We start from the raw sequence: 17,734 nt of genomic DNA, 5'->3' as shown, positions 1-17,734 counted from the left end.
GACACAGCGGAGGGGATCACGTCCTCCACCTAGACCACAGGGTCCACCTCCAGTGGTGCATCTTGACTTGAGGGCCGCCGCTGCCAGACAGGTTCAGCAGCTGCGATTTGTAGAGTTTGAGGTTTGGTTTCCTCCGAGGAGGGATGAGAGAGCAGCTGAGGGTTTCTACACGCCACTGCAGGAAGATTTCTACAATGCTTATCTCAACAGTGGGGCAGTGTTTAGATCCCAGAGAGTCTGTCGGATAGAGTCTATTGTGGCAGCCGCCGGAGAGCACATTCGGCCTTACTTATCATATTTGCCAGGATTGACAGATTTGATTGGACGGACGGGGATATATGTACCATCTTAGGTCCGGCAGTTTTATGCTTCACTCTTTATCGATCCACATCACAGATTTATTCACTTTGCTTTCAGAGGCAAAGACTACAGAGTGACGAGTGGCAGAGCCAGAGAGATACTGAGGCTACAGGAGCAGCCTGTCAAGATGCATGAGGTGTGTTATGGACAACAGGAGCCTCCCAGGCGTTCTCATGGAGGGCAGGTGCCCCCTACAGATTTAGTGCGACATTGCTTCAAGGAGCCCTTTGGTGAGGGGTCGAGCAGGAACCCCAGTGACTTGACTCCTACAGCGAGAGTGCTAGAGGCCATTATCAGAAGGACACTGCTTCCCAGGTTGGGATATAGGGAGGACCTGACTCGCTTACAGCTCTGGCTTCTCAATGCCCTGATGCAGCAGACAGTATTTGATATCTGGGATCTCCTGCTTTCAGAGATGGAGGATACAATAGCTGAGGGATTCAAGGGTCGCAGGTAGCTTCCCTATGCTCACTGGATCACGTTCCTCATCCGCAGAGTAGTGCTTGATAAGCCCCCTGGTATGATGGATGAGTATACAGGTGCCACCACAGAGTTCCCAGCTTACAACCTGTCACAGAGGATCAGACACACCACTCCTCAGGCACCCAGACAGCCTAGCCATCGTCCCGACGTTCCAGAGTCCGCAGCTCAGCAGGATGAGATCATCAGAGGGATTGCAGCCACTGAGGAGGAGGAGCTAGAGGCACAGCAGGAGGTGAGCGAGTATAGTGACAGCTCTGACGACGATTATCAGCCTATGCCTCAGATGCCTCCACGCAGACACGATGCAGAGGCCGGTAGCTCTAGTTCTGCTCCACCTGCTCCGCAGACAGACCCCGCTCTCATTGCTATTCTTGAGCAGATGCAGCAGACACAGGATAGACAGGTATAGGAGACAGCTGCTACTTTTGCCCAGCTTCAGACTCGACAGGACGAGTTCCAGAGGCAGCAGCAGGCCATGCAGCAGCAGCAGCAGCAGATGCATCAGTAGCAGATACTCTTGCAGCAGCAGCTTATGGGTTTCATGCAGCATGTAGTGACAGCCATTAGGGCCCCACAACCACAGCCTTCGCCCCAGCTTGCTCAGCCTCCTACCACTTCGACGACTCCAGCAGTACAGCCCAGTGGGCTCCAGAGTCAGGGACAGCCTCTAGCTCAGTTTGCTTCACCTCTTGTATAGGTGTCCCAGTGGTTAGCCTCATCCGTGGTAGCCCCGTAGTTCACTCCACTTCAGACGGGCTTCACACCAGAGCAGTCTTCCTCGCTATTCGTGCCTGACACGTCAGTCTCCAGGAGTCTTGGAGCATCCTTCAGCGAGATGACCGGCATGCCTACTCCGCCTCATATGCATACCGCCGGTCCGTCTACAGCAGCTCCAGTCGCAGTGACTACTCAGAGGCTCCCCTTGTCTGTTGCCTCGTCAGATCCTACGACAGACATACTAGCAGCTTCACAGGCAGCACCAACCCCAGCTCAGACCTAGACCGCTTCAGCGACACTTCCTGCCACAGAGGGTCAGTCAGTTCAGAGCTCAGGGTCAGATGATGATGGTGCCCAGTTCCAACTTGCCCCACGTTCTTCAACGCCCGGCTCGTCCGCTGCAGCCCCACCGACCGACCCCTAGGTTTTGGTGTTTGACGCCAAAGGGGGAGAGGGTTCAAGTATGTAGACTCAGGGGGAGCGTCATTTAGGGGGAGCTAGTTATATAGTATTAGCTTATTATATACATTTGAAGTTTTATTTGTGTGATACACTATTACTTTTGCATTCGTGTGTTTACTTTCACGCATATTATTCTATTTATGTGATAGTGCTATCTATGTGATTGTGATATATGACATGTGTGCTTTCTACTATGCATGATTTAAATGTCATATCAATTGTGTCATGCTCATTTGTCTTTGCTTCCACGTTTATACTCCGATGCAAATGAGCTGTGTTAGTCGTACTCATGCTTAATTCACATCCTTTGAGTACATTGAGTTGGCTTGGGTCATATAAGCTTGCCTAACTCTTTTGTTCTTATCGACAAAAGCTTATATGAACAAAGCCTGTCAAAAACCTCACTCATTAACATACTCAAGGTAGTATTGTCATCAATCACCAAAAAGAGAGGGATTGAAAGCATCTAGGCCCCTAGTTGGATTTTAGTGATTAATGACAATACAAGATTACTATGACTAACGTGTGTTTTGCAGAGGCAAATAAAGTTAGGTCATGGTAATGGAGATCGATTGGGCAATCGAGGTTGTCATGCCTCTACGATGAAAATCGTTTTGGTTTTCAAAGGATGGACGACAAGGTTAAGGATGACTAGTTCTAAGTGTCGATTGGAGTTGGAAAGACACTTAGAGTAGTTTAGGACTTTGTTTTTCCTTTGGCCGTACTATTAAGGGGGGTATGGACGGGTAGCTTGACCTAGTTGAGTCTAGTGAGTTAGGTGTGGTGCACACTTATTAAAACTAGCTCTAGGTAGCTCTTATGAATGCCTAAGATCCTTTGGAGCAAACTTCATTCACAAATGATCGAGAGTTGGAAGTGAATGGAGGGTCAAATACTGACCGGACGCTGGCTCCGGTGCGACCGGACGCTGGCCGCAGGGTCCGGTCAGTTCATTTGACCGAGGAGAACAAGTCTGGTGTGACCGGACGCTGGAAGGTCAATGTGCCCGGGCGCTGAGGGCCAGCGTCCGGTCGACTCCAGTAAGGGTCCAGACTTGAGAAAGTGTGACCGGACGCGTCCGGTCAGTGCTGACCGGACCCTGAGTATCCAACGTCCGGTCAAGTACAGTAAGCATCCAAGAGCGACCGGACGCGTCCGGTCAGTACTGACCAGACCCTGACAGCGTCCGGTCATCACTTGAAAACTGTTGCGCGGGTTGAACTGACCGGAGCGTCCGGTCAACACGACCGGAGCGTCCGGTCACCCCGCAGAAGCTCATAACGGTTCGTTTTTCAGACTGCCTTATAAATAGAAGCTCCACTCGTGTGTGGAGTAACTTTTGCTCATTCCAACAGCTAAGAAACACGTTTGTGAGTGCCAAGAAGAGCAAGGTCCTAGTGAGGTGTTTGTGATTTGAGAATCCAAGAGTAAAACCTCATTAGTGAATCAAGAGTAGACAAGTGTGCATCCATCTTCTCATTAGGCTTCGCGTGGTCAAGTGAGAGTCCATGCTTGTTACTCTTGGTGATCGCCATCACCTAGACGGCTTGATGGTGATTGGGAGCTTGATGATCACCCAGCGGAGCTTGTGGGTGACCCAACTCAAGTTGTGAGCGACTTTGGGTGATTCGCCGCGACGGAGTATCGAAGAATCAACTCGTAGAGAGCACTTGATCCTTGCGCGAATCAAGGAGGAGCTACACCCTTGCGCGGGTGCTCCAACGAGGACTAGTGGAGAGTGGCGACTCTCCGATACCTCGACAAAACATCGTCGCGTTCCTCTCTCCATTTACTTTGAGCATTTACTTTAAGTATTTACTTTGAGCAATTCAATACTTGTCTTTACATTCATAGAATTGCTATACTAGAGTAAGTTTGGAACATAGGTTGCAAGTCTTTTGTGCATTAATTTGATAGAAACTTTTCTAGACACAAGGGGTTAATTGGGCTATACGTAGGATTTGATTATTGCAAGATAATTTAGAATTAGCCCAATTAACCCCCTCTTGGGCATCTTGATCCTTTCAGCCAACATGACCTACTTCACCCAACCTCCTTTACTACTCGTAAGGTCAAGACTTTGGGGGCTAGGTTAGAGGAAATGATGGGTGGGATACTCATGCTCGCGTTTACTGTAGTCATAATATAGCTTTTTACCACAAGCTGTACCACTGCAGGCCACCGACAAGACATGGCTCTCCACATCAATGTAGTACCACACACATTTGACATTATGCTTCTTTGTTTGTTTGTTTTTTTTTTGCAGGGAGACATTCTGCTTCTCGCCATTCCTGCAACAATTTAACAGTACTTACAATACACAAATCTTTCTTTGAGTGTGAGAACATAGTACAACAATTGCAAACTGAACCTATATGTTGGATTCAAAATATTGAACAACTTACTGTGTGTGGTTATTGATGCCATTCATAAAGCAAGAAATCTTCCCGCGCTTGTCAGAGCAAATGACCAACCTTTGGATAGGATCTGCTGTCCGGAGGAGCGTCATGATACAATAGAAATCATCAATTGCGTTGTTCTCTAGATAATCATCGTTTCAAGTATATTCGGGGAGGAAGGTCAGATCCTCGTATCGACATCAGCCTGCACAGTGAAACGAGAAATAGATATGCATGTGTCATTTCTGTATATTAGAAAGGTAAAGGAAAATGTGTGTACACCATAGAGTCCACTATTTTGCTCTAACTATTTGTGTATATAGTGTGTGTGACACTAGAACACTGAGGACAGTCGTGCACCTTGTACGTGTACACCCAGAATGAGTCTGGCATGGCCACCCACAAGCGGTTCCCTTGGTGTGCCCATGCGCACCAGTTCAAGGGGTCCTCATTCTGACCACCACCGTTCCGGCGCGTGCCACGCAAATAGCAAAGTTAGGGAGCAAAACCACATACTCTGAATTAAACACAGACAAACTCCAATAAGTTAATAACACTAAGTGCAGCGAGTTCAAGACAGTACCCTTCACGGAATCAAAGACCACCACAAGAAGAGGAGGGCATTCACCTCTTTGTTGCATGGTTCTGCACAGCTCTACGGTTTCTTTGCCCTCTTTGGGAAGAACCTTGAAAGTCAAGGCTAGCAAAATTAGAACAAAACACCAAATGGTTATATCAGGTGAAAGATTTTCGAATCTGCATACCGCATACCTCCAATCTTGCCAGATTGGAAGATCTAGGAGCCATATCAATCATGTAAGTCAAGTCGTTACTAAACTCCGTTTTTGAAGACGACAAAGCAGTGGCTAGAGAAGCCATTTGTTTGACTCTTCTAGTTCCATCTTCAATTGGAACAAATGGCAGTATCCTCCTCTTCTTGTGCATAATGAGAATGCTTTCTTCACCTTCTAGCATCCGAACCTATATGGATTCAAAATAAACAACTTACAGTGTGTGGTTACTTATGCCACTAATAAAGCGAGAAATGCCCTCACTCTTGTCAAGGCAAATGACTAGTCTTTGGGAAGGATCTACTGTCAGGAGCGTCGTCATACAATCGCAATCATCTTTTGCCCTGTTCTCCAAATAATCAACGTCCCCCTAAATTTGGCGGGCCCGGGGAAGGTCATGTCCTTAATATCCCCATCAGCCTGCACAGTGAAACAAGAAATAGATATGCTTAATTGTCATTTCTGTATATTAAAAAGGTAAAGAAAAATGTGTGTGTATGTCACAATTTGTGTTTATAGCGTGTGTGACACCGGAAAGCTGAGGGCAGTGTTGCACACACAAGTTCCAGCGGCATGCGCACAAATAGCAAAGTTAGGGAGCAAAACCACAAACTCTGAATTAAATACAGACAAATTCCAATAAGTAAATAACTGTGAGTGTGGTGACTTCAAGACAGAGGAATCAAAGACCACAACAAGAGGAGGGCAGACGCCTCTTTGTTGCATGGTTATGCACAGCTCTATGGTTTCTTTACCCTCTTTGGGAAGAACCTTGAAAGTCGAGAACAACAAAACACCAAACGGTAATAACATAATTTCAGGTGAAAGATTTTCGAACCTGCATACCGGATACCTCCTCTTGCAAGATTGGATGATCTAGGAGCCATATCAGGCATATAAGTCAACTCATTATTGAACTATGTTTTTTAATAAGGCAAAGCAGTGGCTAGAGAAGCCATTTGTTTGAATCTTCTAGTTCCATCTTCAATTGAAACAAATGGCAGTATCCTCCTCTTCTTGTGCATAATGAGAGAACGCTTTCTTCACCTTCTAGCATCTGAACCTATATGGATTCAAAATAAACAACTTAGTGTGGGGTTATTGACGCCATTTATAAACAACTAGTCTTTCGGAAGGATCTGCTGTCACGAGCGCCATCATATAGTCGCAATCACCATTTGCCCTGTTCTCCAAATAATCAACGTCCCCCGTATATTTGGCGGGGAGGGTCATATCCTGTATCGGCACCTTCCTGATCTTTGTCTGGTTGCGGCTTCTTGCTTGGGCATGGGCAGTGGCGAACGATACGGAACTGCTGTGGGGAGAATTCGTCGTCGGAGGTGTCAGAGCCGGAGCCCATGTCAAGCAGGCAGCAGGTAGCGAGAGCGATCGAGAGCGAGAGAGAAATGAATCGGAGAGCAAGAGTGAGAGAGAAGTGGAGAGTGCAAGGTGTTCCGAGGCTTGGCTCCCCTTTTGTGTCACTCGCGCCGCCGGATACGATGGGTTGCAGTGAAGCTACTAGGACGGATCCTTAGGAGGATTTTGGGGTAACTCAGGTCGGGACCATCCCAAGTGTCATTTCTTATATTAAAAAGGTAAAGGAAAATGTGTGTGTAGGTCATAATTTGTGTGTATAGTGTGTGTGACACCGGAAAGCTGAGGGCAGTGTTGCACACAGAGTTCCGGTGCCCTGCGCACTAATAGCAAAGTTGGGGAGCAAAACCACAAACTCTGAATTAAATACAGACAAATTCCACTAAGTAAATAACTGTGAGTGTGGTGACTTCAAGACAGAGGAATCAAAGACCACAACAAGAGAAGGGCAGACGCCTCTTTGTTGCATGGTTCTGCACAGCTCTATGGTTTCCTTACCCTCTTTGGGAAGAACCTTGAAAGTCGAGAACAACAAAACACCAAACAATAATAACATAATTTAAGGTGAAAGATTTTCGAACCTGCATACTGGATACCTCCAATCTTGCCAGATTGGATGATCTAGGAGCCATATTAGGCATATAAGTCAACTCATTACTGAACTCTGTTTTTGAAGACAGCAAAGCAGTGGCTAGAGAAGCCATTTGTTTGACTCTTCTAGTTCCATGTTCAATTGGAACAAATGGCAGTATCCTCCGCTTCTTGTGCATAACGAGAGAACGCTTTCTTCACCTTCTAGCATCTGAACCTATATGGATTAAAAAAAAACAACTTAGTGTGGGGTTATCGACGCCATTTATAAACAACTAGTCTTTCAGAAGGATCTGCTGTCACGAGCGCCATCATATAGTTGCAATCACCATTTGCCCTGTTCTCCAAATAATCAACGTCCCCCGTATATTTGGCGGGGAGGGTCATATCCTGTATCGGCACCTTCCTGATCTTTGTCTGGTTGTGGCTTCTTGCTTGGGCATGGGCAGTGGCGAACGATACGGAACTGCTGTGGGGAGAATTCGTCGTCGGAGGTGTCAGAGCCGGAGCCCATGTCAAGCAGGCAGCAGGTAGCGAGAGCGATCGAGAGCGAGAGAGAAATGAATCGGAGAGCAAGAGTGAGAGAGAAGTGGAGAGTGCAAGGTGTTCCGAGGCTTGGCTCCCCTTTTGTGTCACTCGCGCCGCCGGATACGATGGGTTGCAGTGAAGCTACTAGGACGGATCCTTAGGAGGATTTTGGGGTAACTCAGGTCGGGACCATCCCAAGTGTCATTTCTTATATTAAAAAGGTAAAGGAAAATGTGTGTGTAGGTCATAATTTGTGTGTATAGTGTGTGTGACACCGGAAAGCTGAGGGCAGTGTTGCACACAGAGTTCCGGTGCCATGCGCACTAATAGCAAAGTTGGGGAGCAAAACCACAAACTCTGAATTAAATACAGACAAATTCCACTAAGTAAATAACTGTGAGTGTGGTGACTTCAAGACAGAGGAATCAAAGACCACAACAAGAGAAGGGCAGAAGCCTCTTTGTTGCATGGTTCTGCACAGCTCTATGGTTTCCTTACCCTCTTTGGGAAGAACCTTGAAAGTCGAGAACAACAAAACACCAAACAATAATAACATAATTTAAGGTGAAAGATTTTCGAACCTGCATACTGGATACCTCCAATCTTGCCAGATTGGATGATCTAGGAGCCATATTAGGCATATAAGTCAACTCATTCCTGAACTCTGTTTTTGAAGACAGCAAAGCAGTGGCTAGAGAAGCCATTTGTTTAACTCTTCTAGTTCCATGTTCAATTGGAACAAATGGCAGTATCCTCCTCTTCTTGTGCATAACGAGAGAACGCTTTCTTCACCTTCTAGCATCTGAACCTATATGGATTCAAAATAAACAACTTAGTGTGGGGTTATTGACGCCATTTATAAACAACTAGTCTTTGGGAAGGATCTGCTGTCACAAGCTTCGCCATACAGTCGCAATCATCATTTGCCCTTCTCTCCAGATAATCAACGTCCCCCGTATATTCAGCGAGGAAGGTCATATCCGGCATCGGCACCTTCCTGATCTGTGTCTGGTCGCGGCTTCTTGCTTGGGCCTGGGCAGTGGCGAACGATACGGAACTGCTGTGGGGAGAATTCGTCATCGGAGGTGTCGGAGCCGGAGCCCATGGCAGGCAGGCAGCAGGTAGCGAGAGCGATCAAGAATGAGAGCGAGAGAGAAATGGATCGGAGAGCGAGAGAGAAGTGGAGAGTGCGAGGGGTTCCGAGGCATGGCTCCCCGTCTCCCTTTTGTGTCACACGCGCCGCCGGATGCGATGGGTTGTAGTGAAGCTACTAGGACGGATCCCTAGGAGGATTTGGGGAACTCGGTCAGGACCACCCCAAGTGTCATTTCTGTATTCTATATATTAAAAAGGTAAAGGAAAATGTGTGTAGGTCACAATTTGTGTGTATAGTGTGTGTGACACCGGAAAGCTATGCGCAGTGTTGCACACACAAGTTCCGATGACATGCGCACAACTTAGTGTGTGACAACCAGCCAAGGCACAGTAGAGACTAGCTCATCATGTCAATATACGCTGCTGATGCATGGGCATGGCCCCATCACCATGTGGCCTGTGTCCTTCGTCAGTTCGATGAGAATCGGAAGGAACCCCATCTCAATTTGGTAGGCAACCAGAGCTTTTGTGTGTTGGTTTGGTTCCTTCCCTTGGTTTTGGTTGGCCTTTTTATGGCTGCATCTCGCTCATGGACGCATTTATTTATGGGAAGCTGTAAATGCAATGAGGGTGGTGTGAGATCTTGGTGCAGTTTTGTCCGCTCCGGCACTCACCTCGCTGCCTTTTTGGTTCAGTTGGGAGGAGAGACGGTGGCCGACGCACACATATCTACATCGATCTACTGCTAGACTAGTGGAGTGTGTGTGATGAAGCAGTCAAGCAGATGCTCCACTTGCTAGCCTACGCGCTTGCTTGTCTACATGGGTCGACCCGCACAATCCTTTGGAGCTCCTGACCCAAGCAGCTCTGGCAAAAGGGATTGAATGGTGCCCCTTTCCATCCTTGTATGGATCAATGGATAGTGTCTGGCCGCTCCATGGAGCAGCCATCCCCATCTGAATTAAATACAAACAAATTCCAATAAGTAAATAACTGCAGAGTGTAGTGAGTTCAAGATAGTATCCTTCATGGGAATCCTTGTATGGGTCAATGGATAGCGCCTGGTGGACTGACACGTCCCTGTTGGGTCGCTCTGAGGGCGCACGCTGGCTAGCGTCGAGCTCGCGTCGTCGGGACAGCGAGCTCTCGGCCTGCTGCGGCGCCGCACGCTCAAGTAGCGTGCGAATCTCGCGATGGGCGTGACGATCCTCGGGTGTCGCGGGCTCCGGAAGCCCCCGGAGCAAGGCCACCGCAGCAGCGATCTTCTGGCTTGCCCGGGTGAAGTGTGGCAAAGCTTCGTCGTCCTCGATGATCCTCCGGATCACGGCGCGGGCCACGGCGCGCGCACGCCCACCGTCTCCGTGGCGCTCGATCTCTCGCTCGAGCTCCGCGCGTTCCTGCTCGAGCTGGAGTCGTGCTTCTTCGAGCTCTTGGTGTCGCGCCCTCAGCTGCTCTACCTGCAGGCGAGGTGGGGCCCCTACATCCCCCTCGAGCTCGTCGTCGAGGTCGTCTATTGGGGTAGCCCCTCCATCGTGGGTGCTTTCGATGTATCCCTCGGGGGTATCTGCCATGAAACATTCTCGCGAGGGGTGATGGCTCCCCCTGCTGGAGTCAGAATCGGAGGGCGACTCTGATTCTCCTGCGAGAAGGTCGTGGAAAGATTCCACGATGTATTCAGTCAAACTCGTCGTTCGTAGGAGATGGGGGCATGCGCTGCGCCACAAGGTGGCCAACGGTCTTTATGGCATTGCGCAGACAGAACAGGAGCGTCGTCAAGGCGCTCCGGATGACGTATTCCGGGGAGAGCGGCTCCCCTCCGGCAAGGTGCGTCATGACGTTGGTGAACGAGAAGATGAGGCAGCGCAGGTCCTCCCGGGATGATCGGGGTCCCAGGAAGGCGCCGAGCTGGCGCTCTAGCCTCCCGTAATCGAAGCCGAGGACCTGGTCGCTCTCGGGGGCGCGGGCCTCCAGTGCGTGCAGCTGCAGCTCCTCAAGCGTCTCGGCGATCGTGTCGAGGCCGGCGGAGTGGAGAGGTTGAACGGCGGTGGGAACCTGCGTCAACTCTTCCTCCGTCGTAACGATGAAGTCCAGGTTCCCGAAGTGCACGTGCGCGCCCGGGACCCAGCTGACGCCGTGACTAGCCATCCGAGGCCTGATGTGGACGTCAAGACGTGTAAAAAACCCCTACCTGGCGCGCCAACTGTCGATGTTTTCGGTCCACCGACGAGTAAATTTGTATTTGCCCGTCTAGCTCGGATGGTGTGCTCGGAGGACCCAAGGGTTTATACCGGTTCGGACGGAACGTCCCTACGTCCAGTTCGCTGCTGCTCGTGTTACGAGCACTTGGTTTGCAGTAGGGGTTACAAACAGGCGAGAGAGGGAGAGGACCCCAAGTCTTTAGTGGAAGGAGTGAACGGATGCTGAGAGCTCACTTGCTGCTCAGCCGTATGCTCGTGTTGTGCTCTTGTGTCCAGATCCCTCCTTTCATGGGGCGCCTTGCTTCCCCTTTTATAGGCAAAGGGAAAGGACGGGTTACAGAGGAGGAAAAGGAGAAGAACGAGAGAGAGAAGAAGGCTTCTAGGGTTGCCAGGTCCTTCTCCTTCATGCGGGTCCCACCAATCCTGTAGATGTCAACAAGGACGGCTCCATGTTGCGGCCCTGTTCGTCACTGGCGCCATGCGCATGCGTCATCTGCCGGTCATGGCGTTTCACTCCGTCCCGGCAGACATCGTGGTGAACTGACGCGCCTGTCAGCGTCCGTACGAGGATTAGGCAGAACAGCACCGGCACGCCCGACACTGTTCTTGATGTGAATCCCCAGGTATGGCCCGTCATGGCCACGGGTTACATCGAGGCGTACCAACCTCCTCCCTGGCGTCAGAGTTTTGACCCAGGCCCATACGCTTGGACCTAGAGTGGTTGGCGGCGGTATGGGTCCCCGTTGGACGAGACGAAACCCGCGTCCTCGAGGTCGGGCAAGACGGAGCCCACGACCTTGGGTGAGACGAAACCCGCGTCCTTGGGGTCAGACGAGACGGAACCCGCGTCCTTGGGGTCGGACGAGACGGAACCCGCGTCTTTAGGGTCGGGCGAGACGGAGCCCACGGTCTCGAGGTCGGGCGAGACGGAGCCCGTGGCCTCGAGGTCGGGCGAGACGGAGCCCGTGGCCTTGGGGTCGGGCAAGACCTTTTAATACGTCTTGAGCCATTCGGGGAAGTTAGGTGGGCGCTAACTTTCTTGCTTTGGGTATCCCTAATATCGATACCCGACAGGCGTTGTTGAGCCTCTTTCCTTCTTGACCTTTACTAATACACCTATCTCCACTGTGTTTCTTCCTCCACCTTCTCCACCATCTCCACCTCCTCCACCGCTGCCCTCTGAGCCACCTTCACAAGCTCCTCCTAGGTCCATTTATGATTCCAAACCTCTTATGATTCACACCTACAATCACCGCCTCCAGGATCACTCGCCTCCTGTTGAGTCGTCTCTTGCTCTATTGAGACATCTTCGGTTGAGCATTTTCCCTCTCAGCCATCCTCTCGTTGTGATCTTTGTGATCGGGGGTCGCTGAAGCCTGCAGATCGATATGGTTTTGCTAGCACCGTTCTTTCTGAGCCGACCACATACCGTGATGCCATTTGTAATCCAGAGTGGCAACATGCCATGGTGGAGGAGATCGCTGCTCTTGAGCGCAATGCCGTTTGGGATCTTGTTCCTCTCCCTTCTCATGCTCGTCCCATCACGTGCAAGTGGGATTATAAGATTAAGACTCGCTCTGATGGCTCTCTCGAGCGTTATAAGGCCTGTCTTGTTGCTCGTGGTTTTTAGCAGGAGCATGGTCGTGACTATGACAAGACCTTTGCTCTTGTGGCTCACATGACCACTGTTCGCACTCTCCTTGTTGTGGCCTATATTCGTGCTTGGTCCATTTCTCAACTTGATGTCAAAAATGCCTTTCTTAATGGTAAACTCCATGAGATCTACATGTGACCACCTCCTGGGTATCTTGTTCCTGATGGCATGGTTTGTCATCTTCGATGCTCTCTTTATGGTCTGAAACAAGCTCCTCGTGCTTGGTTTCAGCGCTTTGCCTCTGTGATCAATGCTGGTGGTTTTTCTCCGAGTTCTCATGGCCCCGCCTTGTTTATTCATACTTCATCTCGTGGCCGCACTCTTCTTTATGTCGATGATAGGTAGGGCTAGATAACGAGCCAGCTCGTCTCGACTTGACTTGACTCGTTGTGGCTCATTTAGATAACGAGACAGCTTGGCTCAGCTCATTATCATAACAAGACAGAAGACCTACTCGGCCCGACTCGTTTGTGAGCTCGAGCTAGCTCGCGAGCCAGACAATAAACAAACCTCTCCATAACTTACAGGAATAGTAATGATGCAAAAAAAGAACCCATTCATAAGCGTTAAAGTAAACAAAAAGTATTAACAAGTGCTGACATCAAGGATTCAAAGCCATACGCCCATACCCTACACCAAACAGCAAACACCATCATCCATGGTCCATACATCATACCATAAGTTAGTCCATAACTCCCTGCGGCAACACACTTATACACATGCTGACAACACAGCAGATGTTGGAGCTGCTTACTTTTGTGTGACAAACTCAAGAACGATGTTCCATTGGGTGGTTGTGTTCTTTTTATTTTCTTTGACTTGTTGGGTGTTGTCTGATATTTTCCTATGTTGTATTCCTGGTATGTTGTTTGTGCATATTGTTAGTGTAGTGAGTAGTTTAGTCAAGTTGTTGGTTGTTTCGTGTTTAGAGTTTAGACCAAGTTGGCCTTTTGTAGCCTAAGGGTGGGGTGGCATGGAGTTTGTTAGGTGGTTTAAGTCGTTGTTTTAAAGTTGTATCATGTTTTTTTGGCCCAGTTTCCACTAAAAAGTTGGTCGGCACTTGCCTTTGTTTTTTCTTCTTCTAATAAAATCTACGAGAAAGCTTTTTCCATACTTCCAAAAAAAATAAAAGGAATATTCGCTACTACTAGTTATTAGCAGGTGCATCAAACATGTAGAAACTACAGAAAATGAACGACCCAAAATAAATACATAAATAAATAGAACACAACTCACTGGAGCCTGTACTAATTACGACAAGGCCAAAGGTGGAAACTATTTTTATGGCTAAATGAATCCAGAAAAGTTAAACAAGAGGTTACAGATATAGCGAACTAGAAATAACTACTTGCCATAAAAGATCTAGAAAGTTCACATGATCTGTTTGAACCTCAACTTGCCATAACTACTTAAAAAAGCATGCATTTCAATCACATATTAAATTATGCCAGGTACTATTTTCCCTCCTATTACTAGTCATGATGTAAGCGAGTATATCTCATTTTAGTGTACCCCCCTAGGATTTCCAATTCACAAGACAGATTCACAGGCAATGCTTCAATGATCGGCAAGCTATACAGATTACAGTCAGTACAATTGCACAATCAAGAGCCAAAAAGATGCGACTGTCCCTACTTCTAGCTCTTAGCAGGTGTATCGAACATGAAACACGCCCATAAAAACAAATAAATAAACAAATGGAACACAAGCCTGTAATACATCCAGAAATCAGCAACAGAACCTGCACAAATATGGATTTGCTACAGAAAGGCGAAAAGCAAGAACTACGTTTATGACTAAATAAACCCAGACAAGGTAGTCAAGCGGGCCAACATATATACCAAAACCAGAAATAAGTCAATCCATACAACCATAAATGATCTAGAAGTGAAACGCATGATTTATTTGAACCGCAATTTGTCGTTAGTCATTATATTACTTAAAAGGCATGCAAAACTAACCCAGATTAAATGTTTGTCCGGTTCCGGTAATGCTTTCCCGCGTATTTCCCGTAATGAGCAATGACATAAGAAAGTCGGTCACATTTTAACTTATTCTTTGTTGCCTAGAGTTTCCAATTCATAGGAGCATATTTGCAGGGAATGCTGCAAAAATCAGCAAGCCATGCAGTCCATACAATTGCACAGTCAAACATACAGCACCCAGAAAAGACATGAATGACATACTAACAGGAACCTTTGTTAGCGTAGTTCTTGACAGATGCATCGAAGGTGTACAGATCACAATGACAGAGAAAGAAATTTTACTAGAGTGGAAGATAACCAACAAGAATTAAAAAGTAATTTATGACCAAAACGAATTCAACAATAGCAAAGCAAGCAATGAGGAGAAAAGGCCTCGCATTTCATACAACATTAAATAATGCAATGCAATGGTGCACGCAGATCAGCAAGTGCAAGGAATTACCTTGCGAGAGCCTGCATTTGGCGGCCAGCTGGGCATCCTTCTGGATCCAGAAGAAATCGACGATCTTGACCTGCTTCATCGGGAACCCTAAGAGACCCCCGAAAGGAAAGAAAAGGAAAGCATGAAAACCGGTGAGATATATAGCAGAAAAAAGCGAAGGGAAGCAAGATTGGAAGAAACCAAGGTAAAGAAAGGAGCGAGGGGAGAGGCAAATGGCGAGATGGAGGCGACGAGGAGGGCTGGACGGACGCACTATTGGCCTCTTGGGGGTCTTGGTGGGCGGGGCGCAGGTGAGACAGAAACAAGGGCCGATGGGGCACACGGCGGCGACGGGGCGGAGGCACAAGGTGTGGCGGCCGCGATCGCATCGGTCGCGGAGCAGCTCGTCGTCGCCGGAGCCGCAGGTGTCGCAGAGGATGGGGGGCGGGGCGACGCATGTGGGCGCCGCCGTACGCTTGCGCTCGAGCTGCGGCGACCTCGTCGACGACTCTGCGCGGTGGCCCATGGGAGAGAGAAGGGGGTGATGACGTAGCGTGACGCTGGGCCGCAGTCAGGTCAGTCGGTCACCGACTCACCGGTCAGAGGCCTGCGCTGCAGCACTGCCAGTCATCACTCATCAGTCCCTCTCCAGGCCCGAGTGAGGCCCAGGCCGCCCACTCAATTCTCACACGGAGTATTCCAGTTATAGTCCTGTTTTTAATTTTTACTCCCGTTCAAAATGACAAGTCACTTCAAGAACTTTGGAGAATCAAAGTATCAGAGGTTTGATCAAATTTATATAATATAGAATAATAACATTTACGATACTAACTAAGAATTATTAGATTTTTTATCAATTATATTTTCATAGTATACCTATTTGATGTTATAAATCTTTGAATTTCTCTCTATAATTTTAATCAAACTTGAGATATTTTGATTCTTTAAAAAATTTTAAACAATTTATAATTTAGAAAACGGAGGGAGTATTAGGATTAAGAAAAAGCTCTCATCCTTTCTACACGGGAGTTCGATTTAACCAGAGAAGACAGAATATTTGGGCTGCTCGAATTGATTTAATTGATTGGAATTGATCTTATTCTTTATATAATATATTTTTTTGTTTGGTAATATCTTAGGATCTGTTTGGTTCCATAGACTACTAGGTAGTTCTAGATTTTAATCCCTAATTTACCAACCAAGTGACTAAAGTGGGTTTAGGCTATAGTCGCTTGAGGGCCCCCTCGATTATTGTCGGTCCCCACCTCCCTCGTGCTCCTCGCCTCTCCGTCGCCGCTCCACGCGTCCCTGCTCCACCTGGAGCAGCCCCTGCACTCGCACGCGCCTATTCGCGTGTACCTCCAGCGCGCTCCTCGCCGCCATGGACGACGTCGTCCCCCGCCCACCACGCGCGCACTGCCACCAGGGCCCTCGTCTCGAGGCTCCCGACGGAGGAGGTGATGATCCTGGACGCAATCCGGAGCGGGTCGTACCGGGGCCGCCTCGCCACGGATGAGCCCGTGGAGGGGAAGCTGGAGACCCGCCCGGCAGCGTGGTGGACGGGCTCAACGCCGTCGTGCTCGCGGAGTGCGAGATCCGGGGCAAGGCGGCCAGCCTGGTGGTGACGTGGCCCGCGGGCGCCACTCCCGCCGAGTTTGGGGTCACGCAACGCATGACACAGGAGCTTGGTGTCGACACAGGCAAGGTCGCACCGAGGGTCTTCGGCCGGCCCGAGCTGGATGCGTTGTACTCGGCGGCGGGGCGCTTTCTTGGGCGGCTGCGGCAGGGAGGGCGACGGGACCAGACCGCCTTATTCTGCTCCGAGTAGGACGATGCCGCGGAGGAGGTGGAGGACAACATGGCGGCATGGCGGCGTGGACTCAAGAGATCCAACGCTGCGAGATCCACGGGGCCTTGGTGCGAGAGGGGAAGAAGAAGATAAGAATGGTATTTTGGTCATTGTCCAACTGGTTTATGGTCTTTAGTCCTTTAAACCAAATAGATTTATGGACTAAAGTTTAGTCCATGTTTTAGTCTTTAGTCATTGGACTAAAGAACCAAACAGGCCAGGTATGAAAACAAATCACTTGTTATAGCAATTAATAAATGAAAAGAATTGAGCATTAGTTCATGAGAAATTATGTATGAATAAGGATCAAGAAAGAAAAGAATAAATAAATATTCTGTTGTACTCCATACCGTTTGTCCTATTCTTTTTTTCTAGGTATACTTAAAAAAGAATAAAGGGTGATATTTCAAAGCGGTTTTGGCTAACGTGACATCATGATAGCAATGAGAAAGGTAAATCGAACTTTTACGACGGTTCAAGAAGGTCAATCAAAACTTTATAAAATATGTATAAAAAATTAAAAAATTATTCCAATATTTTTCTAGAACAAACATATATTTAAAAATACAAAAAAATGAGTTCATAATAGAAATTTTGTCTTAACTCAAAAATATGAAACCAATTTCATTTTTTTCTAACATCATGCTCAAACTTTTTCTTCGTTGCTTATAATTATTTGAATCTTATATGGTCTCCTGAAATTTGAAACTGGGCCAAATATGAAATGAAGGATGCAAACAGGCCCGGTCCTGTCAGTTCAGAGACCTGGAGCGGAGCTAGGAAGGTGGGCCCTTTAATACAACTCCAAAAAATTATTCACTGCCCTA

General features: G+C 48.2%; 1 protein-coding gene and 1 pseudogene across 13 annotated transcripts; one reads left to right on the top strand and one right to left on the bottom strand.

The window, feature by feature from the left end:
* Positions 1-3,849: 3,849 nt before the first annotated feature.
* Positions 3,850-16,742, bottom strand: LOC136464658 (histone-lysine N-methyltransferase ATXR6-like). Of its 13 annotated transcripts, none has more exons than XM_066463620.1 (11): positions 16,418-16,742; positions 15,080-15,166; positions 8,287-8,513; positions 7,168-7,394; positions 6,051-6,275; positions 5,537-5,632; positions 5,193-5,402; positions 5,050-5,107; positions 4,782-4,938; positions 4,428-4,626; positions 3,851-4,313 (listed from the first exon to the last, which is right to left on the bottom strand). In XM_066463620.1, the coding sequence occupies exons 5-9, from the start codon at positions 6,054-6,056 to the stop codon at positions 4,859-4,861; spliced, it is 450 nt and encodes a 149-aa protein (XP_066319717.1). In that variant the 5' UTR covers positions 6,057-6,275; positions 7,168-7,394; positions 8,287-8,513; positions 15,080-15,166; positions 16,418-16,742; the 3' UTR covers positions 3,851-4,313; positions 4,428-4,626; positions 4,782-4,858. The 13 variants fall into 13 exon arrangements, 10 of the variants coding, with proteins under 10 accessions (XP_066319715.1, XP_066319722.1, XP_066319714.1 ...); XM_066463619.1 differs by lacking the exon at positions 16,418-16,742 and adding an exon at positions 15,333-15,721; XM_066463621.1 differs by lacking the exon at positions 16,418-16,742 and adding an exon at positions 15,333-15,721 and having other exon boundaries at positions 6,051-6,269.
* LOC136466223 (uncharacterized) lies at positions 15,798-17,166 on the top strand (annotated as a pseudogene).
* The last annotated feature ends 568 nt before the right edge of the window (positions 17,167-17,734 follow it).

Source organism: Miscanthus floridulus, chromosome 7 (genome assembly GCF_019320115.1).
Source record: "Miscanthus floridulus cultivar M001 chromosome 7, ASM1932011v1, whole genome shotgun sequence".
Lineage (NCBI taxonomy): Eukaryota > Viridiplantae > Streptophyta > Magnoliopsida > Poales > Poaceae > Miscanthus > Miscanthus floridulus.
This window is presented reverse-complemented; position numbering and strand designations above follow the sequence as displayed.

Bases quoted from the DNA above. Each gene is read 5' to 3' on its own strand.
- LOC136464658 (XM_066463618.1), bottom strand. From the start codon at position 15,115: ATGCCCAGCTGGCCGCCAAATGCAGGCTCTCGCAAG. The intron at 5,108-5,192 runs GTATGCGGTATG...TTGACTTTCAAG, and splicing joins CCAATCTGGCAAGATTGGAG to GTTCTTCCCAAAGAGGGCAA. The intron at 4,939-5,049 runs GTGAATGCCCTC...TGTTTAATTCAG, and splicing joins CAGAACCATGCAACAAAGAG to AGTATGTGGTTTTGCTCCCT.